General features: G+C 44.7%; 1 protein-coding gene across 1 annotated transcript; it reads left to right on the top strand.

Moving 5' to 3' along the window:
* Positions 1-471: 471 nt before the first annotated feature.
* On the top strand, positions 472-18,949 carry LOC134357308 (opsin-5-like). Its single transcript, XM_063068708.1, has 6 exons — positions 472-583; positions 2,473-2,678; positions 11,445-11,544; positions 13,301-13,405; positions 15,942-16,165; positions 18,569-18,949. Exons 1-6 carry the CDS (start codon positions 472-474, stop codon positions 18,947-18,949), a joined length of 1,128 nt encoding a protein of 375 aa, XP_062924778.1.
* The last annotated feature ends 6,203 nt before the right edge of the window (positions 18,950-25,152 follow it).

The following is a 25,152-nucleotide window of genomic DNA, read 5'->3' as shown; positions in this document are numbered from 1 at the left end:
TGACTTTGAAGACGGGTTGATGAAGCCAACGCAGATTTGATGGTGCAGGGGAATTCTCCTCACACCCCCCCACCCCCCGCATGCTCAGGTGAACAGTCCCGGAGATCAGTCACCATCCTCTAGTCACAGCTTTGAGAGTGAGGTGACCTCATATAACCGTATAACAATTACAGCATGGAATTATACCTCCTGAGTATTACCATAATCCCAACCATCTGGTTGACCTCCCTCAGCTGAAAATATCCTGAAGAAAGGAGATTAGCCAGGCTCACGTCAGGCTTAGTCAAGAAACTGATGTCAGTAAGGTTTAGGACCTAAAACAAAGGCAAGTGACTGGCTCTTGGAGTGGCATTGCCGCTTCCATAGCTTCCACCCTCATCCCGCGAGGTTACGGTGGGTGTCCTCCGCCCGATGTTTGACTCTCAGCCTGAGGTCCGTGAGCGTGAGCTTTAAGTGACTGGTGTCAGAAGGATGGCTTTCCTCAATAGTCCTTGGAGGAGTCAGAACAGTACCTTCCCCCTCAAGGAGTCTTACATCTCAGAACAAGGGGAGACGGCAATTGGCATCTACCTGCTGAGTCTTGGTACGTAGAACACCAACTCTGTGTGGAGATTATACGCACGTCACATACGTCACCTGTGTACAGGTTTACAGGTATTAAGTATCATTACACATACTGTGTAGAAATAGATTATTTACATAGATTGTGAGAGTTACATGATGATTATACTCTGTACTATGTTGTTTTGAATGACATAGCATATGCACAGTAGTGTAGCGGTTAGAGCAAGTGCTTTATAACACCTGCAATTACGCACCCAGGTTTGATTCCCGCCACTGTCTGTAAGGAGTTTGTATGTTTACCCAGAGACCATGTGGGTTTCCTCCCCGTGACCATGTGGGTTTCCTCCACGTGCTCTGGTTTTTCTCCCCACGACCATGTGGGTTTTTCTCCCAATGAACATGTGGGTTTCCTCCCCGTGACCATGTGGGTTTCCTCCCCATGACCATGTGGGTTTCCTCCCCGTGAACATGTGGGTTTCCTCCCCGTGAACATGTGGGTTTCCTCCCTGTGACCATGTGGGTTTCCTCCCCGTGACCATGTAGGTTTCCTCCACGTGCTCTGGTTTTTCTCCCCATGACCATGTGGGTTTCCTCCCCATGACCATGTGGGTTTCCTCCCCGTGAACATGTGGGTTTCCTCCCCGTGACCATGTGGGTTTCCTCCCTGTGACCATGTAGGTTTCCTCCACGTGCTCTGGTTTTTCTCCCCATGACCATGTGGGTTTCCTCCCCATGACCATGTGGGTTTCCTCCCCATGACCATGTGGGTTTCCTCCCCATGACCATGTGGGTTTCCTCCCCATGACCATGTGGGTTTCCTCCCCATGACCATGTAGGTTTCCTCCACGTGCTCTGGTTTTTCTCCCCACGACCATGTGGGTTTTTCTCCCAATGAACATGTGGGTTTCCTCCCCGTGACCATGTGGGTTTCCTCCCCATGACCATGTGGGTTTCCTCCCCGTGACCATGTAGGTTTCCTCCACGTGCTCTGGTTTTTCTCCCCATGACCATGTGGGTTTCCTCCCCGTGACCATGTAGGTTTCCTCCCCGTGACCATGTGGGTTTCCTCCCCGTGACCATGTGGGTTTCCTCCCCGTGACCATGTGGGTTTCCTCCCCGTGACCATGTAGGTTTCCTCCACGTGACCATGTGGGTTTCCTCCCCGTGACCATGTGGGTTTCCTCCACGTGCTCTGGTTTTCTCCCACTTTCCAAAGTCATACAGTTCGGATTAATTAATTGTGGTCATGCTATGTTTGCGCTGGAAGAATGGTGACATTTGTGGGGTGCCTTCCGCACATTCCTCAGACTGTTGTTTGTCGACACAAAATGATGCATTTCACTGTACGTCTCGATTTACACGTGACAGATAAAGCTAATTATTATTCTCTTGAATAGCACACTAACAGACAGTTTGATCTGAACACCTATCATCTGCCTGCTTTTGCTCCACCCCTTCCTTTCACCTTGTTTTTATACTGGCAATCTCCTCTCTCCCGTACAGTCCAGATGAAGAATGATCCTGAAATCCTGACTCTCCATTCCCCCCCCCCACAGATGCCACTCAGCCTTCTGAGCTCCTTCACACCCGCGTTCGCTTGTGTTTCCCTGTGTCCCTGCCACTATCTGGTGTCACTTCTCTCTGAGTGGAAACTAGGACTTCAATCCTTTGTCAGACCACCTTCTCCTTTGAAGCCTTCTGACAGATCACAGTCAATGTCTCCGTTTCAGTGGGGACGTAGGCGGGAGGTGCAAGTCTGCAGACTCAGATATAACTATAAACACACACACACACACACACACACACACACACACACACACCCCCCCCACCAGGGTTTAACTTCTTCAAGGTCGACAGGAGGCATCAGCCCAGTAACTAGCCTGTTGACTGTGTTTCTGCTCCCTCTAGGCTGGCTCTCCTGGTTTGGAAACAGCGTGGTGATCTTTGTGCTCTACAGACAGAGGGCAACACTACAACTGCACGATTACTTAACCTTTAACCTGGCCATCTCTGATGCCAGTATCTCCCTCTTCGGCTACTCCCGTGGGATTATAGAGATCTTCAATGTATTCCGAGATGAGGGTTTTCTGATTACTTCCATATGGACGTGTCAGGTAAGCTGCAATAGCCAGTGCAGGCAGTGGGCTTTCCTCTCACACATTGTCCTTGGCTTCAGCAGTAAGGGACTGACTGAATACAAGGACTATGGGCTCAAGTCTATCCCAGAGATTTCAGGTGTGTTCTAGTCCAACCCTTGGAGAATAGTTCCAAGGCATCGGAGCTACTTCAGATGAGCCTTTAAACTGCGTTCCCACTAGTGGGAAGACTCTCTGGTGAAACCAAGCAGGTCAGGCACCATTGATGGAGAGGAATAAACAGTCGATGTTTCGGGCCGAGACCCTTCATCAGGATTAGGAAGGAAAAGGGAAGAAGCCAGATTGAGAAGGTGGGGGAACGGGAAGGAGGCCAAGTGAAGAAGACAGGTGAGAGAGAAGGTGGGCGGCTGAAGTAAGGAGCTGAGAGGAGATGGGTGGAAGAAGTGAAGAGCTGAAGAAGAAGGGAACTAATCGGAGAGTATGGAGGACCATGGAAGAAAGGGAAAGCGGAAGAGCACCGGAAGGGGATGATGGATAAATGAGGTAAGAAGGTAATCAGAATAGGGAATGGAAAAAGAGAGAAGGAGGAATAGGAAGAGAGATTTCCACCTATCACCTCCTACCTTCTCACATCATCCACCCACCCACCTTCCCCCCTCACCTGACCCCTTCTACCACCTTCCAGTTTGTACTCTTTCCTCTCCCCTACCATCTTATCTTGGCTTCTTTGCCCTTCCCTTCCAGTCCTGGTGAAGGGTCTCGGCCTGAAATGGCGACTATTTCCAGCATCTGCAGAATCTCTTGTGTTTAAGATTCTGTGATGCTATTTCAGAGGAGAGAGTGGGAAGTTGCTGGCAGTTCTGAATCTTTCTTTCTTTTTAAATCTTTTTATTAAGTATACAAAAAAGGTAAGCCATATAAACATTAATACAATGTTAAAGTATAATAAAATTCCAAAAGATAACAATACCAAAAAGAAAATACTACAAACAATGTAATTTAAGCATAAGAAACCAAAATAACATAATAGTATACTAGATTTTATATATATCAATGGAAAAAAAGAAAAAAAAAACCCCAAAAAAAAACCCCACCGTGCAACTAACTAAAAGCAAAGCAAAGCAATGGGCTGACTTGAAACCAAACAGAGTTAAACTTAAAATCACGTCCTCAATCCCGACCTCCATTAAAACAGTGAAAAAAAAACAAGAAGGGTAAATATTACATTAAATGAAAATATCGAATAAAAGGTCCCCAAATCTGTTCAAATTTAAATGAGGAATCATGAAGGTTACTTCTAATTTTCTCCAAATTCAAACATAAAATCGTCTGAGAAAACCAAAAAAAGGTAGTTGGAGCATTAAGCTCTTTCCAATGTTGTAAAATACATCTTTTCGCCATTAAAGTAAGAAATGCAATCATTCTACGGGCTGAAGGGGAAAGATTACTAGAAATTTTAGGTAGTCCAAAGATAGCAGTAATAGGGTGAGGAGAGATATCTATATTTAATACCTTAGAAATAATATTGAAAATATCTCTCCAAAAAGTTTCCAAAGTAGGGCAAGACCAAAACATATGAGTTAAAGAGGCTATCTGCCCCGAACATCTATCACAGAAAGGATTAATATGCGAGTAAAAACGCGCTAACTTATCTTTGGACATATGTGCTCTATGCACCACTTTAAATTGAATTAGGGAATGTTTAGCACAAATAGAGGAAGTATTAACTAATTGTAAAATCTGCCCCCAATCATCCACAGAAATGGTAAGCCCCAATTCCTGTTCCCAATCTACCCTAATCTTATCAAATGGAGCTTTCCTGAGTTTCATAATAATATTATAAATCATAGCCGATGCACCTTTCTGACATGGATTAAGGTTAATTATCGAATCTAAAATATATATAGGAGGAAGCATTGGAAAGGAAGGAAGTATAGTACTTAGAAAATTTCTAACTTGTAAATATCTAAAAAAATGTATTCTTGATAGGTTATATTTATTAGATAATTGTTCAAAAGACATAAGGGAACCATCTAAAAATAAATCCAAAAACCGTAAAATACCCTTAGTCTTCCAAGTTTGAAAAGCGCGATCCGTAAAAGAGGGAGGAAAAAATATGTTACCTAAAATAGGAATCGCTAACCCGAATTGATTAAGATCAAAAAATTTTCTGAATTGAAACCAAATACGCAAAGCATATTTAACGATCGGGTTAGAGACCTGCTTAAGGCGTTTCGAATCAAAAGGAAGAGATGAACCTAAAATAGAACCAAGTGTATAACCCTGAACAGATTGTAATTCCAATGCTACCCATTTAGGAATAGATAGTATATCCCGGTCAAGTAACCAAAATTTCATATGTCGAATATTAATAGCCCAATAATAAAATCTAAAGTTAGGTAATACTAAACCTCCATCTCTCTTAGCTTTCTGTAAATGTATTTTACCCAGTCTCGGATTCTTATTCTGCCAAATAAATGAAGAAATTTTAGAGTCGACTTTATCAAAAAAAGATTTAGGAACGAAAATTGGTAATGCCTGAAACACATATAAAAATTTTGGCAAAAAAACCATCTTAACTGCATTAATACGACCAATCAAAGTTAAATATAAAGGAAACCATTTAGATGAAAGTTGAGTAATATGGTCTATTAATGGTAAAAAGTTAGTCTTAAATAAATCTTTATGTTTACAAGTAATTTTAATCCCAAGATATGAAAGGTAATTATTAATCAATTTAAATGGAAATTTATAATATAAGGGAAGATGTTTATTAATCGGAAAAAGTTCACTCTTACTAAGATTTAATTTATAACCTGAGAAAAGACCAAATTGTGCTAATAACTCTAAAACAGCAGGAATAGATCTCTCAGGATTAGAAATATATAAAAGTAAATCATCAGCATAGAGTGATAATTTATGGGACTTTAATCCCCGAGTTATCCCAGTAATATTTGAAGATTCTCGAATAGCAATTGCAAGAGGTTCTAATGCAATATCAAATAATAGGGGACTAAGAGGACAGCCTTGTCGAGTACCACGAAAGAGAGGAAAAAAAGGTGAGTTTAAAGAGTTAGTACGAACCGAGGCTACAGGGGAGTGATATAACAGTTTAATCCAGGATATAAATTTCAGGCTAAAATTAAACATTTCAAGCACCTTAAATAAATAAGGCCATTCTACTCTATCAAAAGCTTTCTCGGCATCTAAAGAAATAACACACTCAGGAACATTTTGTGAGGGAGTATAAACGATATTTAACAATGTACGAATATTATAAAAAGAGTAACGACCTTTAATAAAACCCGTTTGGTCTTCCAAAATAATAGAAGGAAGTACTTTTTCTAGTCTATTTGCTAATAGCTTAGAAAAGACTTTAGAATCAACATTTAATAAAGATATTGGTCTATAAGATGCACATTGAGCAGGGTCTTTATCCTTCTTTAGTATTAAAGAAATTGATGCTCTATTAAAAGATTCCGGAAGTTTACCAAGTTTCAAGGAAGCCTCAAAAACCTTATAGAGCCAGGGAATCAATAAAGAAGCAAAACATTTATAAAATTCAACGGTAAACCCATCAGGGCCAGGAGCTTTCCCCAGATTCATAGAAAAAATAACATTCTTAATCTCATCCATTGTAATGGAAGTATCTAATAAAGAAGACATATCCTGTGAAATCTGAGGAAAGTCTAACTTATCTAGAAAATCATTCATATATTTAGAATCTCGAGGAGACTCTGATTGATATAAAGAAGAATAAAAATCACAAAAGGTTTGATTAATCCCCACATGATCCAATATCAATCGATCATTTTGGTTATAAATCTGATTGATTTGAGATTTAACATAATTAGATTTCAATTGATTAGCCAGCAGCTTGCCAATTTTATCACTGTGAACATAAAAATCACTTCTTGTTTTCTTTAATTGGTTTACAATCGAGGACGAGAGTAGTAAACTGTGTTCCATTTGAAGTTCAGTTCTTTGTTTGTATAGCTCCTCAGAAGGAGCCATAACATATTTCTTATCAATTTCTTTAATCTTGTCCACAATTGCCATCTCCTCCTGCTTCTGTTTCTTCCTCAAAGCAACGGAATACGAAATAATCTGACCCCGAATATAGGCTTTAAAAGTGTCCCAAAGAGTGTTAACCGAAATATCTTCTGTATGGTTAATTATAAAAAAAAGCTCAATCTGTTCATTCATAAAATTAACAAAGCCCGAGTCCTGAAGCAACAGCGAATTAAAACGCCATTGTCTATTGTTTGGTATATTGGCCATAATTTTAATAGAAAGCTTAAGTGGAGCATGATCCGAAATGGTTATAGAATCATAATCACATTTAATCACTGAAGGAATGAGACGAGAATCAATAAAAAAATAATCAATTCTTGAATAGGAATGATGAACATGTGAAAAAAAGGAAAAATCTTTTTCCTGAGGATGCAGAAAACGCCAAATATCCGTCGACCCAGAATCAGAAAGGAAAAAATTAATCAAATTTGCAGATTTATTAGGTAAAGTCCGTAAAGGAGCTGAACGGTCCAAAGCTGGAGATAAACAGGTATTAAGATCTCCGCCCCAAATCAATGAAAACTCGTTCAAATTCGGAAACTGATCAAACAATGATTTATAAAATTCCGGACAATCCATATTAGGAGCATAAACATTAACCAAAACTACTTTTTTATTAAATAGTAAACCACTAACCAATAAAAATCTACCATTCGGATCAGAGATAATATCCTGTTGTATAAAAGTAACTGAGGAATCTATAAAAATAGAGACGCCTCGAATCTTAGCATTGGAGTTCGAATGAAATTGTTGTCCCTTCCAGAATTTGAAAAAACGTAGTCTGTCCCCCCTCCGTACATGGGTCTCTTGTAAAAATAAAATTTGTGCTTTAAGTCTCCGGAACACTTTAAAAACTTTTTTTCTTTTAATAGGATGATTAAGACCATTAGTATTCCAGGAGACAAAATTAATAATAGACTCCATAAATCCTAAAGTCAACCCACAACAGGGAGGATTGACAATAGGCGCGACCCACAAACCCGGAGAGGGAACAGAACATACAAAAGATACCGGGGAAAAGGACGCAACCAGTACTTCAATAATGTATATAGCCCAAAGAAAAACAAACTAAAACGTGAAGCCCCTCCCGCCACCCCCCAGCCCAAGACCCCAAGGCAAAATCTAAAGCAGACCCGCCAGAAAGAAGCAAGCGCTAAAACTACCCCCATGACTTCCGGTATACGCTCCCTAAAAAAAAGGTATAAATATGAAAAGGATCAGCTAATTGTAAAACAGTAAAAAAATAAGTAAAAAAAAGTTAGCTCAATTAGAATACACACAGAACAGAACAAAAGCCGGAAAATATATATTAAAAAAAACCACAATAAACCTCAAACTCATGAATAGACACAGCAACAAAAAAAAATAGGATTATTAACATAAAGTGATTATAAAAAGCAAAACAGAATAAAATTTAAACAAAAACTACAAAATTTAAGGCCGCACAGGAAATACGTAAGATGACAAAAGGGAAGTAACCACCCAGAATCCCCTGGGAAAAGAAAGAAATGACGCAGTTAAAAAGAAAGTTTAGTAGCCATATTAAGAAATCGAAAGTAAACTTTTCTGCCCAAATAGGGCACAGAAAAGTTAAAACCAACCAATTCACAGCCTCCGATCGACGGAGAAAATTAAAAAGAAAGCAATTAAGATGTTGGAGATGAAAGTTAATCCAGATAACTCTGGGCATCCGATGGAGAATCAAAAAAACGAAGGGCTCCATCTGACATGCGAATCCTTAGACGTGCAGGGTACAGCAGCGCTGGTCTTAAATCCCTCTTATAGAATTCCGACATCACGGATCTGTAACGGACCCGTTGGTCCCAGATTGGTTTACTGAAATCTTCCACGAATCGGAACTTAAGATCCGAAAAATCAATGAAACCTTTAGATCGAGCGAATCGAAACAGTCTCTCCTTGTCTTGAAAGTAATGAAAACGTAAAATAACATGCCTAGGTCTATCTGACCTAGACGAGTATGATGGGATTCTGTGAACACGATCCAGTAGCGGTGGTTGGTCAGGAAATACAGTAGGGAATGCATCTTTTAAAAGTTGAGAGAAATATTTCATGGGGTTATTGGCTTCAACAGCTTCCCTGACGCCAATCATTCGTAAATTCTGCCGTCGCATTCTGGATTCCAAGTCAGAGTTTTTAAAAGTCAAAAAGTCCAGTTTCTTCTTCATTACATTAATTGTTTCTTCGATTTTCCCCATCTTAAGCTCACTTTGTTGCGCGAATTTTTGAAGATCAGATATAGCCGACTGATGTTCCGCAATACATGTTTGCATCTTATCAATTAAATCGGCAATTTTCTGGAAATTAGTTGAGATTTCCGTATGAATCAGGTCTTTAACAGGGCCTGCAATTTCCGTACGAATCATCTCCCTAACAGAGGTTGAGATTTCCCTCTGAATTAACTCCGCTATCGCTTTCAAAGTCACCGGTGATTCAGTCGGGGGGAAATCCGTAACTTTCGGTTTAACCGGAGGTTTACCATCCTTGCCGTCTTTCTCGTTCTTAGACATAGCAGATCTAAGTTCCATCCAGTTGTCGGAGAATTCAGTTTAATTCAACGTATTGTAAGAGTTGATGCCTTAATGGTTAATTAAAGTATAGCTGACCATAGAGAAAAAAAACTCAGAGGTAATGGAGCGAGTCAAGAACGCGACTTCACTCCATGAGCGCTACCGGAAGTCTCCTCTGGCAGTTCTGAATCACCACGACTTTGCTGTAGTTTCTAGAGTCTGAGGGCTTTCTAGAGGTTAGTTCAGAAATGCTGATGGGTGAAGGAGGAGGAATTTTCCAGTCCTGATGAAAGGTCTCATTCCTAAATGTTGACTGTTTAATCCCCTCTATAGACCTGGATGGTGGGGGTCCTTAATAATCTACATTTTTGTAATAAATTTACTTTGCACCCATACATTCTTTGTAATGTTGCAGGAAGCCCACTCAGTCACGGGCAGAATGTACAAACTCCTTACAGACAGCGGTGGAATCAAACCCGGGTCTCTGGGGCTGAACTAGCATTACATTAACCACGATGCTACCGTGTTGTGAGAGCAAAGGGTAGATTGATAATCTATATAATCATGCTTTGAAGTACAAATGGAAATCAGTCAGTTAATCGTCATACTAGGGGAAAAAAAGATTTGAAAAACGATATATTTTAAAATCTCATCTAAGTTACATGAATGTGTTTAAAGAATGGTGTGATGTACCATGGTATACATAGAGGTTTTGTGCCAACTGTTCCCTCCCACATAGACTAGTGTTCCTTTCACCCAGGTGCCTTGACACTCTTCATCTGGTAGGTACAGGGATTGGAGGGACATAGGAGATAGGAGGTAGGTAGGAGGTAGGTGTTAGGATTGGAGGGAGGTGGGAGGTAGGTGTTGGGATTGGAGGGAGGTAGGAGGTAGGTGTTAGGATTGGAGGGAGCTGGGTGGTAGGTGTTGGGAGGGAGGTAGGAGGTAGGTGTTAGGATTGGAGGGAGGTGGGAGGTAGGTGTTGGGATTGGAGGGAGGTAGGAGGTAGGTGTTAGGATTGGAGGGAGGTGGGAGGTAGGTGTTGGGATTGGAGGGAGGTGGGAAGTAGGTGTTGGATTGGAGGGAGGTAGGAGGTAGGTGGGATTAGAGGGAGGTGGGAGGTAGGTGTTGGGATTGGAGGGAGGTGGGAGATAGGTGGGATTAGAGGGAGGTAGGAGGTAGGTGCTGGGATTGGAGGGACAGTCATGAACAAGGAAACACAACGAAGGGTCTCGGCCCGAAACGTTGACTGTGCTTTTCTCCATAGATGCTGCCTGATCTGCTGAGTTCCTCCAGCATTTTGTGAGTGTTGCCCTGGATTTCCAGCAACTGCAGATTTTCTCTTGTTTGTAAGAGATAAGGGCCGGTTATTTAAAACTGAGGTGGGTAAAAATGTCTCCTCTCAGAGGGAGAGGAATCTGTGGAATTCTCTGCTGCCAAGGACAGTGAAAACTGAGTCACTGGATTATATTTAAACTGGAGAGAGATAAGAATGTGAAAGTTTGGGGGATTGAGGACTCTTGGGAACTGGCACTGAAGAGGAGTGGAGACCTGGGGCAGATCAGCTGTGACTGTTTTGGGCGGCTGGTGTAACACTGTACCACGCGAGCAATCGGGGTTCGATTCCTGCCACTGTCTGTAAGGAGCCTATACGTACTCTCCGTGACCACCTGAGTGCTCCGCTTTCCTCCCACCTTCCAAAGACATACGGGCTAGTGAGACCTAGTCAGCTGTAGGCATATGCTCTACTGGCGCCGGAATTGCAGACTGCCCCCAGCACAGTGTGTTGGTCATTGACACAAATAATGCATCTCATTATATGCTTCCAAATAAAGCTAATCTTTAAATCTTTACTAATCCTGCTCGTGGATAATCCTTAATAATCCACCTCCCTCCAATCCTAACACCTACCTCCTACCTCCTACCTCCCTCCAATCCCAATACCTACCTCCCACCTCCCTCCAATCCCAATACCTACCTCCCACCTCCCTCCAAACCCCTCACCTTCTTCCTACTTTCCTCCAATCTTAACACCTACTCCTGCTCGTAGTTTCTGGAATTCCTGTGTAGTCTATCTCCTCTGTTCTTTCCTTCCCCTCCTTCTCCCAGTTCTTCCCTTCATGATGTTAGAGCTGTTTCTAAACTCAGGGAGACAGCATAACGTGTGGCCTTTGTGTTTTAGGTCGATGGCTTCCTCACACTTCTCTTTGGTCTGGTCAGCATTAATACACTGACAGTGATCAGTATCGTAAGGTACATGAAAGGGTGTCAACCATACAGAGGTAACTGTCGTAGTTCCACAAAAGGCTCTGCAGACGCTGGAAGCCTAGAGCAACACACACACAGTACGCGAGGAACTTGGCAGGTTAGGCAACATCTATGGAGGGGAATAACGTTTTGTACCGAGACTCTTTACTGGACTGGATTCTCATACCCACTCATAACCCGAAGTATTGACTGTTTATTCTCCTCCAAAGATGCTGTCTGACCTGCTGAGTTCCATCTGCATTGTGTGTGTGTGTGCGTGTGCGTGTGTGTGTGTGGGTGTGCATGTGTGTGTGTATGTGGGTGTGTGTGTGTGTGCGTGTGTGTGTGCGTGTGTGTGTGTGCGCGTGTGTGTGCGCGTGTGTGTGTGTGTGTGCGTGTGTGCGTGTGCGTGTGTGTGTGTGGGTGTGCATGTGTGTGTGTGTGCATGCGTGTGTGTATGTGGGTGTGTGTGTGTGTGCGTGTGTGTGTGCGTGTGTGTGTGTGCGTGTGTGTGTGCGCGTGTGTGTGTGTGCGTGTGTGTGCGTGTGTGCGTGTGTGTGTGCGTGTGTGTGTGCGTGTGTGTGGGTGTGCGTGTGTCGCTGACTATAGTTTTAACAGTTCTCTTGCAATGAAATGTTGGTGGGTAAATGGGGAATGGGAGGAGGAGAGGGGGTTGGTGATGCGAACTGGGATCCAAGAATGAGAATGGGTGAAGATGATGGGAGTGGAGGTGGGAATACCAGGATGGAGGTGCAGGACAAGACTGGGAAGTAAGAGGTAGGGTTAGGAAGTAGTGTGGGAGAGTAGCTTTGGGAAAAACAAGGATGGGAATGAGTCTGGCTTTATAAGGCACTGGTGAGGCCTCATTTGGAGTACTGTGAGCAGTTTTGGGGCCCCTTATCTAAAAAGGGGTGTGCTGACATTGGAGAAGGTCTCAGAGGAGGTTCTCGAGAATAATCCTGGAAAAGAAAAAAAATAACAGGAACTTTCGATAGCTCTGAACCTGAACTCACTAGAATCAGAGGGGATCTTATTGAAACCTCTCGAATATTGAAAGGTTTAGAGGGAGTGGATGTGGAGAGGATGTTTCCTATAGTGGGAGAGTCTAAGACCAGAGGGCACAGCCTCAGAATAGAAGGACATCCCTTTAGAACAGAGATGAAGAGGAATTTCTTTTGCCCAAAGATGGTGAATCTGTGGAACACAGAAGGCTGTGGAGGCCTAGTCATTGAATATATTTGAAGCAGAGTTTGATGGATTCTTGATTAGTAAAGGCATCAAAGGTTATGGGGAGAAGGCAGAGGAAGGGAGATGAGAGGGAAAATAAATCAGCCATGATGGAATGGTGGAGCAGACTTGATGGGCTGAGTGGTCTAATTCTGCTCCTGTGTTTTATGGTCTTATGTATTGGAGAACGGGGGATTGGAATGGGTTGGCGCGTGGATTTAACAATGGACTTGGGAAAATGGGAATGAGGTGGGAATTGGAGAATGGGCAAGAGCAATAGAAGGGGAATGGGGAATGGGATGGGATCTGGAAAGAACAAAAGCGGGCTTAAGGATGGAAGAACAAGAAAGAAGATTAAGATGGAGGAATGGGTTGGGCATGAGAGGATGGGGCTGGGAATAAGGATGGGGAGGGGATTGTAGATGAAGATTAGCACCTGGGTTGCTGAAATAGCTGGTGGGACGGACACCTTTTTAGCAGAGACAGAGACGGGAGGAATGTTGTGGAACATTCCTGTCTCTAGGTCCCGGTCCTCGGTCTAACCTTGGTGTGGTATCTCCACAGCTCACTGCATCAACAATGGGAGTATAATCGTGCTGCTGACGCTGGTCTGGGCTGCAGCTCTCTTCTGGTCTGCCGCACCGCTGTTTGGCTGGGGGAGTTACACAGGTGGGATCTTGTTGAATGATCACTGACTACAACCTATGGACTCACTTTGAATGATTATTTATTATTACTTTTAATTGATGTTGTTATTTCCAGTTATTTTCTTTGAAACATTGGTTGTTTGTCAGTCTTTGCATAGTTTTTCATTGATTCTATTGTGCTTCTTTGTTCTACAGTGAATGCCTGCAAGAAAATGAATCTCAGGGTAGTGTATGCTGACATATACGTACCGTGATAATAACTTTATTTTGAACTTTGCGGGTTCCTGCAGCTGTAGATTAACCTCGAGCAAAAAATACCCACAGAAAGACACAGAAGATATTAGACAAAAGATACCACCGTGGGGCCCCATGGTACTGTAGTGGTTAGCATGACTCCATTACAGCTGGGAGTGTCAGAGATCAGAGTTTAACTTTGCTGCTGTCTGAAAGGAGTTTGTACGTTCTCCCCGTGAAGCGTGCGGATTTCCTCAAGCTGCTCCAGTTTCCTCCCACAGTCCAAAGATGTACCAGTCAGTAGGTTAATTGGTGACTGTAACTTGTCCTGTGACTAGACTAGGGTTTAGATAGGTGGGTTGCTGGGTGGTGCGGCTCGTTAAGTCAGAAGGGCCTGTTCTGCTCTGTATCTCTAAATAAATAACGTCAGTATAATGACATTTGATTATTAACGGTAGAAGTATCTGAGATCGGAGATACCTGAAGAAGCATCTGAACAGGCCAGGGTTGGCTCCATTCACGTTCTCATTGGCTGTGGGAACAGTGCGCTGTGATAACGGGACGTGTTAGTCTCAGGCTGGCGAACGTTTTAGAGAATGTGTACCTAAACTGGCAACAACCTTCTAAAAAATTCTCTCACGTGCCATGGTAATTTTGAGCATGGATTATTATTGTTTAATAATTTATTTTTATTTAGAGATACAGCACAGTAATTGGCCATTCAAACCAAATGAGTCTGCACTGCTCAAATACACCATGTGACCAATTAACCTACTAACCCGTGTACATTTGGACTGTGGGAGGAAACCGGAGCACCCGGAGGAAACCCACATGGCCATAGGGAGAACATACAAACTCCTTACAGACACCAGCTCGGACCCAGTCTGTCAATTCCAAAACCAGGGCTCCTAATCTGTAGGGTTAGTTAGTTACGCCCATCACCCCGACTGGGACATAGACCACCAACAGTAGCTCACCAGAGCCCTCTGCCCTGGGCCAGTCTTTCAAACTGTCCCCAGGTACAGCTCATCTTTAAATATCCTTCCTCCCCCTGGGATCAGGTCTTTCAGTTTCTCTTGCCATTTCTGTAGCTCTGGGATTTTACGGGATGGGGTTGCTAACCCTGAGCCCACCCCTCATTGTTTCGCAGCCGGGCTTGGGACCGTCCATAGAGGAGGTTTAATCTGTGGACCCAGACAGTTAACCGCAGGCTCTGACAATTAGTCAGGAAACCTGGACTGTTAATCTCAAATTTCAAACCGTTAATCCCAAAATCCTGGCTGTTAGTTAATGGATTCAGACTATTATCCCAGTTAGATCTTTAGAGCTTTGAATTCAGTTTAAATAAAGAGGCAATTTGTACCATGAAATCATAGAGATTGTCATATAAATTAAGTTTCACTGTTCAGAAGGTGAATGCGTTTGTATTAAGAACTTTCTGCCTTTGTGAGTTTGGGCCAATGTATGAATCTGAATCAAGCTTATTATCACCAACATGTGTCATGAAATTTGTTTTTTTCTGTGGTGACAGTGCAGTTCAGTACATAAAAATTACTACAAATTACAAAAAGAATATATTTTAAAAACTACAAAAAGGTAGTGTTCATCCCGTCATGGACCGTTCAGAAATCTGGTGGCAGAGGTTCCTGAAAACATTGAGTGTGGGTCTGCAGGCTCCTGTAGCTCCTCCCTGATGGTAGAAATGAGAAGAGGGTGTTGCCTGCCCTTTATGACGGAAGCCACCTTTTTGAGGCATTGCCTTGTGATGATGTGGAGTGATGATGTGGAGTGGTGAGGAGGCCGGTGTCTGTGATGGATCAGGCTGAGTTTACAACCCTCGGAGTTTTATCGATCCTGTGAATTGGAGCCTCCATACCAGATGGTGCTGCAACCAGTCTGAAATCTCTCCACGATACATCTGCGGAAATGTACTGGTGCATTGATGTGTGACTCCTGTCATCCATTAACGTAGTTAAGTTTGAGCTGCCAAGGCAAGTAAAATGTCAGGAAATTGAAGAAGAAGGAGAAAGCCCTTAACTCCGAGTGGAGTCATCAGGATGCTGTCATGACAGAGTTTTTTTTAGCAGGCTTTCTTATTTTTACGAGGCCGAGTTGCTAGCTCGACGCTCAACCCAGCACGGATGGAAAGTGTTCAAGGGAGCCGGCTGGATTCGAACTCGGGAGCCTTCGCTCTGAAGTCCAGCGCTGATGCCACTATACCACCAACCGGCTATGTCAGGAAATTAGTCTCCTCTATTCCTCCATCTCCCTGTTTGTCACTCTCCCTCTCTGATTCCTTTTCACAATCTTTCCTTCCAACGCAGACCGGCAATACGGAACATGTGAGATCGACTGGGCCACAGCAATATTCTCCACTGTTTACAAGTCCTACATTATCTCGGTCTTCACCTGCTGCTTCTTCCTGCCGGTGGCTGTCATGATTTTTTCGTACGTCTCCATCATCAAGACGGTCAAGTCAAACCGGGCGTTGATGGAGGGTGCCAAGGTGGGGGACTGTCAGAGGAAGCTGGAGCAGGACGTGACTCGGGTGAGCTGTGTGACTGTGTGGACCCTGGGGTTGGGAGGATAAAGTTTGTACCCCTGTCACAGACTCCGTCGTACGGGCCACAAACAGCGCGTCTTCACACGGGTAGTGTTGAAGGACAGAGTGAGTGTGTCTGAGGACAGTGACAGTGTCACAGGGCAGGGTGAGTGTGCCGCATGTTAGTGAGTGTGTCACAGTGCAGTGTGAGTGTGTTACGGGACAGGGTGAGTGTGTCTCAGGATAGTGAGTGTGTCACAGGTCAATGTGAGTGTGTCACAGGACACTGAGTGTATCACAGAGCAAGGTGAGTGAGTGTGTTAGGGAGCATGATGAATGTGTCACAGCGCAGTGTGAGTCTCCCTCAGGATCTCTCTCTCTGGTTATCCATCCCATAGGATGATGACGGCTCCTTTCTGTCAGTTAGTGGGGTACCCCACTCCTCAGAAAGGAACAGCGTGTGTGAATGGATTTTAGGTGAGTAGGGGGTTGCACAGGTCCAGACCCACCCTCTCGAAATCCCCCCCCCCAATCCAGCGGCATGGTGGGGTCCAAGACGGCTGGGGGAAGTTCTGTTGCAGTAAATGGCCACACCAAGCTTCAATGCAAGGGATGCCCTTTCCATGCTTCACGGCACGTGTTTGCTAGATGGCTGTTGACCCTACGAGAGGGTTCATCCGCCCTTTGACAGGTCTTGTTTCTCATCCTGCAGGGTGTCTAGCCACCCTCCTCACCCAGGCAAGCCTGGTGGGGGAGTCGGTTTAGTCGCCGACCACCCAACCATGCGACAGGTAGTACTGGGTTACATGGTACCAGTAGCACTCAGACCAGTGACCTGACCAGAGCCTCAGGATAGTCAGTGTGTCAGAGAGCAGTGAGTGTATCACAGAGCAGAGTGAGTATGTCACAAGGCAGAGAGAGTGTGTCAGAGAGCAGTGAGTGTGTCACAAGGCAGAGTGAGTGTGTCAGAGAGCAGTGAGTGTATCACAGGGCAGAGTGAGTATGTCACAAGGCAGAGAGAGTGTGTCAGAGAGCAGTGAGTGTATCACAGGGCAGAGTGAGTATGTCACAAGGCAGAGAGAGTGTGTCAGAGAGCAGTGAGTGTATCACAGGGCAGAGTGAGTATGTCACAAGGCAGAGAGAGTGTGTCAGAGAGCAGCGAGTGTGTCACAGGGCAGAGTGAGTGTGACAGGTAGCAGTGAGTGTGTCACAAGGCAGAGTGAGTGTGTCAGAGAGCAGTGAGTGTATCACAGGGCAGTGAGTATGTCACAGGGCAGAGTGAGTGTGTCACAAGGCAGAGAGAGTGTGTCACAGGGCAGAGTGAGTGTGTCAGGGAGCAGCGAGTGTGTCACAGGGCAGAGTGTGTGTATCAGAGAGCAGTGAGTGTATCACAAGGCACAGTGAGTGTGTCAGAGAGCAGTGAGTGTGTCACAGGGCAGAGTGAGTGTGACAGGTAGCAGTGAGTGTATCACAAGGCAGACTGAGTATGTCAGAGAGCAGTGAGTGTGTCACAGGGCAGAGTGAGCGTGTCAGAGAGCAGTGAGTGTGTCACAGGGCAGAGTGTGTGTATCAGAGAGCAGTGAGTGTATCACAAGGCAGAGTGAGTATGTCAGAGAGCAGTGAGTGTATCACAAGGCAGAGTGAGTACGTCAGAGAGCAGTGAGTGTGTCAGAGAGCAGTGAGTGTGTCACAGGGCAGAGTGTGTGTGTCAGAGAGCAGTGAGTGTGTCACAGGGCAGAGTGAGCGTGTCAGAGAGCAGTGAGTGTGTCACAGGGCAGAGTGTGTGTGTCAGAGAGCAGTGAGTGTGTCACAGGGCAGAGTGAGTGTGTCAGAGAGCAGTGAGTGTGTCACGGGGCAGAGTGTGTGTGTCAGAGAGCAGTGAGTGTGTCACAGGGCAGAGTGAGCGTGTCAGAGAGCAGTGAGTGTGTCACAGGGCAGAGTGTGTGTGTCAGAGAGCAGTGAGTGTGTCACAGGGCAGAGTGAGTGTGTCAGAGAGCAGTGAGTGTGTCACGGGGCAGAGTGTGTGTGTCAGAGAGCAGTGAGTGTATCACAAGGCAGAGTGAGTGTTTCAGAGAGCAGTGAGTGTGTCACAGGGCAGAGTGAGTGTGTCAGAGAGCAGTGAGTGTGTCACAGGGCAGAGTGTGTGTGTGTTCCTTGTCTCCCCACCACTGGAGGGACAGACTCCCCACACTCCCTATGGCTGGTTTGAAGTATTAATGCTCTGAATAGTCAGATGCTGGAAGGAAGGTACCCCACTCCACTGCCATGCGATACCATGTTGTGTTGCTGGACTGTTCTGGAAGGGAGTCAGGGGATGGAAGTGCTTGGTCACCAGTTCTTGACACCACGCAGGTTTGAAGACGTTACTGAGCTGCCCTCCCCTAACCTGTCCTTGGTCTATGGTTACAGGTTTCCATGGTGGTCTGCACAGTGTTCATCGTTGCCTGGTCTCCGTACGCCGTGATCTCCATGTGGTCGGCCAGCGGCCGCCATGTGCCAAAGCTGACCAGTCTGTTAGCCAGCCTGTTCGCCAAGTCTGCCAGCTTCTACAACCCCCTCATCTACTTTGGGATGAACTCCAAATTCCGACGGGACATACGCGTGCTCCTGCTCTGTGCCTCGGACAAGGAGGGTGTCAGGCTCAGACAAGTGAAGTGGGGCCCGGAGCCGGAGGTGGCCGTGCCCAAGGGCAGTCTCCACTCGCAGCTGCAGGGCCCAGCAGGCGGTGAGAGGGAATGGTCTCATCTCCCCAACAGCGAGAACTCCGGCTACCTGTGTGAGAGGTTGTAGCTGCTGGCCACAGGCTGACTCTGTGTCAGGCCCTAACTATAGAAGGACACTCCCCATAGGAGGCACCACCTCTGGGAGTTTACTGTGACGTTCTCCACTGTATGTGCAACTTAGTTAGGGGCAAAGGAAAACCTAGCGAATATTTCTGATTGGGATTGTCGGTCACCAGGTAGAAACCAGGCGACAGCACTAGAGACAATGTAACCCCCTTTCTATACCCACACTGGGAGTGGGGACGGGTCTGTAACACATTCTATACCCACACTGGGAGTGGGGATGTGTCTGTAACACTACAGGACCATTCTATACCCACACTGGGAGTGGGGACGGGTCTGTAACACTACAGGACCATTCTATACCCACACTGGGAGTGGGGATGTGTCTGTAACACTACAGGACCATTCTATACCCACACTGGGAGTGGGGACGGGTCTGTAACACTACAGGAACATTCCATACCCACACTGGGAATGGGGACGTGTCTGTAGTATTTGGATAGGCTGTCTCAAGCAGGCTGCAAAGTGTTGTGTAGATTTGAGCTTCTCAGGTGTTGTTGAAGCTGTCCTTTTCCTGGTCTTATTCCATCACTGCTGACCTGAGCCTTGTGGTCGGCCAGCAGGCTTCAGGGAGTCCGGAGAGCAGTTATCACCATGGGATTTGAGCCTCTGGCCCATTGAACATATAGTTACTCCAGCTAGTTTCTGGTCAGAGGTAACCCCCAGGATGTTGATGGTGTGGGATTCATTGAACATTACGGGGTGATAACTGGACTTTCTGTGTCTGACATCATCATCGCCTGGCCCCTGTATGGCCTCAGTTTTACTTGTCACCTATCAGCCCAGGCCTGGACGTTGTCCGGGTCTCGCTGAATTTGGACGGGCACTGCTTCGTTATCTGAGGAGTTGCGAATGGTGCTGAGCGTTGTGAGTCATCAGCGACCACTTCTTCCTCTGGCCTTACGACTGAAGAAAGGTCATCGATGAAGCAGCTGGTGAAGATGGTTGGGCAGGACACACAAAACGCTGGAGTAACTCAGCAGGTTGGGCAGCATCTCTGGAGGGGAATAAACAGTCAACGTTTCAGGCCAAGACCCTTCATTGGGACAGGACAGGAAAGGAAAGGGGAAGACACCTGAATAGGAAGGTGGGGGAGTGGCTGGTGATAGGTGAGACCAGGTGAGGGGTAAGTGAGTAGGTGGGGAGGAGGGATAAAGTAAGGAGCTGGGAGGTGATAGATGGAAGGTAAAGGGCTGGAGAAGAAGGAATCTGATAGGAGAGAAGGTAGACCATGGGAGAAAGGGAAGGAGGAGGGGCACGAGAGAGAAGTGAAGGGATGAAAGCCAGAATGGTGTATGGAAAAAGAGGGGGGGGGTGTGGGAGAAACTGCCAGAAGTTGGTGAAATCACTGGAATTGGGACACTACCCTGAGGAAATCTTACATGGATGTTCCTGGTACAAACAGAGAGTGTCCTTTGTCTGATTTTTCTCAGCAATTCACACTCTGGCAGGAACCTGGCTTCAGAGAGAAACAGATTTATTCCCATTCTATTCTGTGACAAACTGTAGGCGTCTCAACAATATTACCTTAACTGTTTCCATGGTTACAGGAGGAGGGCATTCAGTGCTTTAAGACCATGCCAACGCTTGGCTGGATTTTGTTCATCTGCACCTAACTTCCCTTTTTATTTTATTTGCCATGTTATTTAATATATTTTTATCTATTTAGCCACTCCAATTAACTCCAATTTGTGTAGCTAGACACACACAAAATGCTGGAGGAACTCGGCAGGTCAGGCAGCATCTGTGGAAAGGAATAAACAGTTGATGTTTTGGGCTGAGACCCTTCGTCAGGACTGGAAAGGAAGGGGAAAGCACCAGAGTGAGAAGGTGGGGGTGTGGGGAAGGGGAAGTAGTACAAACTGGCAGGTGAGGTAAGGTAGATAGGTGGTTCTGGGAGTTTTTTGTTATGTGTGGAACATTGTTGCTGGTAGTCTGGGCTCTTATTTATGCCATGAGCTCTTTAGAGATAATAGTTTTCCCACATAACCCTAGTAAATCCTTTAACCATTTCCTGACTATATACAGTACTCCAACCGTTTAAAAATATAAAGGTCACTCTGTGTACTTAAATTCCCCAAAACACTGAGTGCATTGAAAGTATTTGGCCAAAGCTTCACACAAGCTGTGTTTATACAGTGTTAACCTTTGAGAAAAAGAAGAATGTTTAACCTTTCAAGGAGCTGTTGTTCAAAAATAAAGCCATCTTTTATTTGAAGAACAATGAGGACGAGGTGGGGGGTGTGTGATTTGTGCCTTGTGACATTCATCTTACAGATGAGACATCAGACAGTGACACCAGTTCAGGCAGGCATAATAATCCTATTTTAGGAACAATAAGAGTTTCTCCCCAGTGTTTAAGCCAATATTGTCAATCAACCTCTCAACAAAATATACTTAGTGGCTGCTTTATTAGGTACCTTCTGCAGCTAATAGAGTGGCCATTGAGTGTATGTTTGTGGTCTTCTGCTGATGTAGCCCATCTGCTTCAAGGTTCAATGTGTTGTGCGTTCAGAGATGCTCTTCAGCACATTATCATTGTAACACGTGGTTGAGTTACTGTTGCCTTCCTGTCGGTTTGAATCAGTCTAACCATTCTCCTCTGACCTCTCTCATTAACAGGGCATTTTCACCCACAGAGCTGCCACTCACTGGATGTTTTAGATTTCTGCACCATTCTCTGTAAACTCCAGAGGCTGTTGTGCATGAAAATCCCAGGACATCAGCAGTTTCTGAGATACTTAAACCACCCCTTCTGGCACCAACAATCATTCCACAGCCAAAGTCACTTCGATCACATTTCTTCCCCATTCTGATGTTTGTTCTGAACAACAACTGAACCTCTTGACCATGCCGGGATGCTTTTATGCCTTGAGTCGCTGCCACATGATTGGCTGATTAGAGATTTGCTCTAACGAGCAGATGTACAGGTGTACCTAATAAAGTGGCCACTAAGTGTAGATTAATATTTCATTTCAAAGGTAAATAATTGATTAAAGAGAGATTAACTTTATTTGTCACATGCACGTCAAAACCTCAAAACATATAATGAAATGTGTCGTTTGTGTCAACAACCAACGTAGTGTAAGGAATGTACAGGAGCAGCCTGCAAGTGTCAACATGCTTCCAGGGCCAACACAGCGTGCCTATAACTTACTAACCCTGACTGGTACGTCTTTGGAGTGTGGGAGGAAACTGGAAGATCCAGAGAAACCCATGTGGTCACGCAGAGAACGTACAAACTCCTTATGAACCCCGATTGAATGGTGCTGTAAAATGTTACAATAACCGCTACTTGACTGTGCTGCCCGGTTTATGTTACCTAAAAGGCTGGAGTTACAGATGCAAAATAACTCATTAGGATGATTTAGACCACCAGCTGATTGGCCCATCAAACTGATACTAGCTCTCTACTCTTTCTCTGGGCCCTTGTAAATATATACTTCTCAGAGATTCATCCTTTTTCTTTCCTGAGTCTGCTGTTAGATTTTACCTCGGTCGCGATCTCTGCAACACGGAGAGGATGAAAAAGCTGCAGAGATTGTTCAAAGCTTCATGTGAGATTCACAGAGCAGCGAGTCAGTCACAAATAGGGATTTCTATTGTGCACTGACTGCTGAGTTGTGACATGACTTTAGTAACAATCATGTCAGCTCAAGCTGGCATTGCACACTCACTCACACACACACACACACATGTTAACACGCACGCTCTCACACACACGCACACACAGACACGAAGCAGAGGCCACACATGCATGTCCTATATTAATAATACAGCAGCCACCCACACACTCAGAGAAAACCCAGAGAGGGTTTGTGTGAGTGTGTAAACAGCCATACACACGCACATGCTCACACACACAGACTCATGTGCGCACTCACGCACACACACAGAGACACGAAGCAGAGGCCACACATGCGTATCTACAGCAACCACCCACACACTCAGACAAAACCCAGAGAGGGATTGTGTAAGTGTGTAGACAGCACCCCCCTCCACACACACACACACACACACACACACACACGCACATAAAACCAGACGGGTTCTGCGTCAGTGTGTCAGGCAGCAGTAACGGGCAGTGAGCATACAGTTTGCATTACAAGTGATAAAAACGAGGCTAGAGTTTATATGCCTACGGCCAGCCGTTAGATGCACCCAGCATAGAATCCAATACAAAGAGCTTGTTCCCTAGCTGATTGTCAGGCCCGTGGAGATTGATGTGACTATTGCTGGACTGAACAGTGCGGTTTGACAATTACTAGCCAAGAAGCAATTGAAGAAATGAGATTGCATTTCTATCATATCTTCCACACCCTCAGGAAGTCCCAAGGCATGAAAACAGCCAACGTTTTCTTCTTTTGCAAGGTAATCAATCTTGTAGTGTAGGAAGCACTGCGGTCAATTTGTTACAGCGAGTGATTTGATAATAGCCAGCTCTTTGGAGGTGTTAGAGATAAATATAGACACTGGCGAGAACTTCTCCGCTGGTCTTCAAATTGCTCAGTGGGCTCCAGTTTAATGTCTCCTCTCGAAGGTATCATTTCCAGCAGCTCTTCAATTTTATACTAAAAACATTGGCCAGAATTATTGTCTCTAGCGTGAACCCACTGACTTCCCTCCTCCGTCAGAGAGTTACTGAGTGCAGGCAGGGCCACATTGTGACCTCTGTCAATTCCAGTTCCCCTAAGCTATTAATGGCTCAACCTATTGCTAAGTACCATAAGGCATAGAAGCAGAATTAGGCCATTTGGTCCATCAAGTTTGTTCCACCATTTGATCATGGCTGATTTAATTTTCCCTCTCAACTCCTTCTCCTGTCTTCTCCCTGCAACGTTTGACACTCTTACTAATCAAGAACCTATCAACCCCCACTTTAAATATACCCACTGACTCAGACTCCACAACTGTCTGTGACAACAAATTCACAGATTCACTACCCTCTGGCTAAAGACATTCCTCCTCATCTCTGTTCTAAAGTGATGTCCTTCTATTCTGAAGCTTTGACCCTTGGTCCTAGACTCCCCACTCAATCTAGACCTTTCAATATTCAATAGGTCTTAATGAGATCTCTTCCTCATTCTTCTGAACTCCAGTGAGTACAGGCCCAGAGCCATCAAACACTCCTCATACATTAACAAGAGAAAATCTGTAGATGCTGGATATCCAAGCTTGCATTAACCCTTTCAATCGCAGGATTGTTCTTGTGAACCTCCTCTGGACCCTCTCCAATGTCAGCATATCCATTCTTAGATAAGGGGCACAAAACTTCTCAGAATACTTCAAATGTAGTCTGGTCAGTGACCTATTAATCCCTAGCATTACATCCTTGCTTTTATATTCTAGTCCTCTGGGAATAACATGGCAATTCTACTTGGAGCCTGTATGACCTCGGACGTTTGGAATCCAAAGCAAAGATGTAAGTCCGATCTCTAGGATTGCTGATTTCCACTCTTGTAACATCTGCTCTTGTTTGGCTTAGGCTGCTGAGTGAGGGGAATGAACAAGCTGGCTCCCCCTCCTACAATGAAGCGTACTTAACTGCTTCCTGGTGCTCTTAAGATTGTTTTCAAACTTTTAAAGATTTTTTAAAAGTTTGTATTTTAAATGTCAATTGCTTTAAAGTGTTACAATAATATTTTTGAGTATTAGAGATCTCCTCAAATCCCATAAGTCGACAAGATTTCATTGTCTTGCACTCCAATCTTTCTGTAGTTGAACCCAACATGTCACTCAACTTCCGAGTTACTTGGAGTTACTTCAAAGTTTGTGCTTTGTGCTGGGTATTCAGATTTTGTTGGACACCCACACTGGTAAGCCAATAAATTGGTTTATTAATGCTGTAGGTAGCCAGGTGCAGTGTAAAGGTGAGTTTTGCATGTTATTTGCACAGATCATTTAATTACAACACTGCATTGAGGCAGTGCAAGGGAAGGCAATGACAGTGGTGCATTTACACAGAAAGTGCAGTGCCAGCAGACAAGAAGGTCCGAGGCTTTAACGAGTTAGATGGCAAGGTCAAGAGTCCATCTTATTGTAGAAGGGAGCCATTCAATAATCTTATTGATTGGAAGCTACTGAATAGAAGCCGGATAGAAGCGATTGTTGAACGTGCTTTCAGGGTTTTGTACCGCTTGCCTGATA

This window comes from Mobula hypostoma, chromosome 2 (genome assembly GCF_963921235.1).
Source record: "Mobula hypostoma chromosome 2, sMobHyp1.1, whole genome shotgun sequence".
Taxonomy (NCBI): Eukaryota; Metazoa; Chordata; class Chondrichthyes; order Myliobatiformes; family Myliobatidae; genus Mobula; species Mobula hypostoma.
This window is presented reverse-complemented; position numbering and strand designations above follow the sequence as displayed.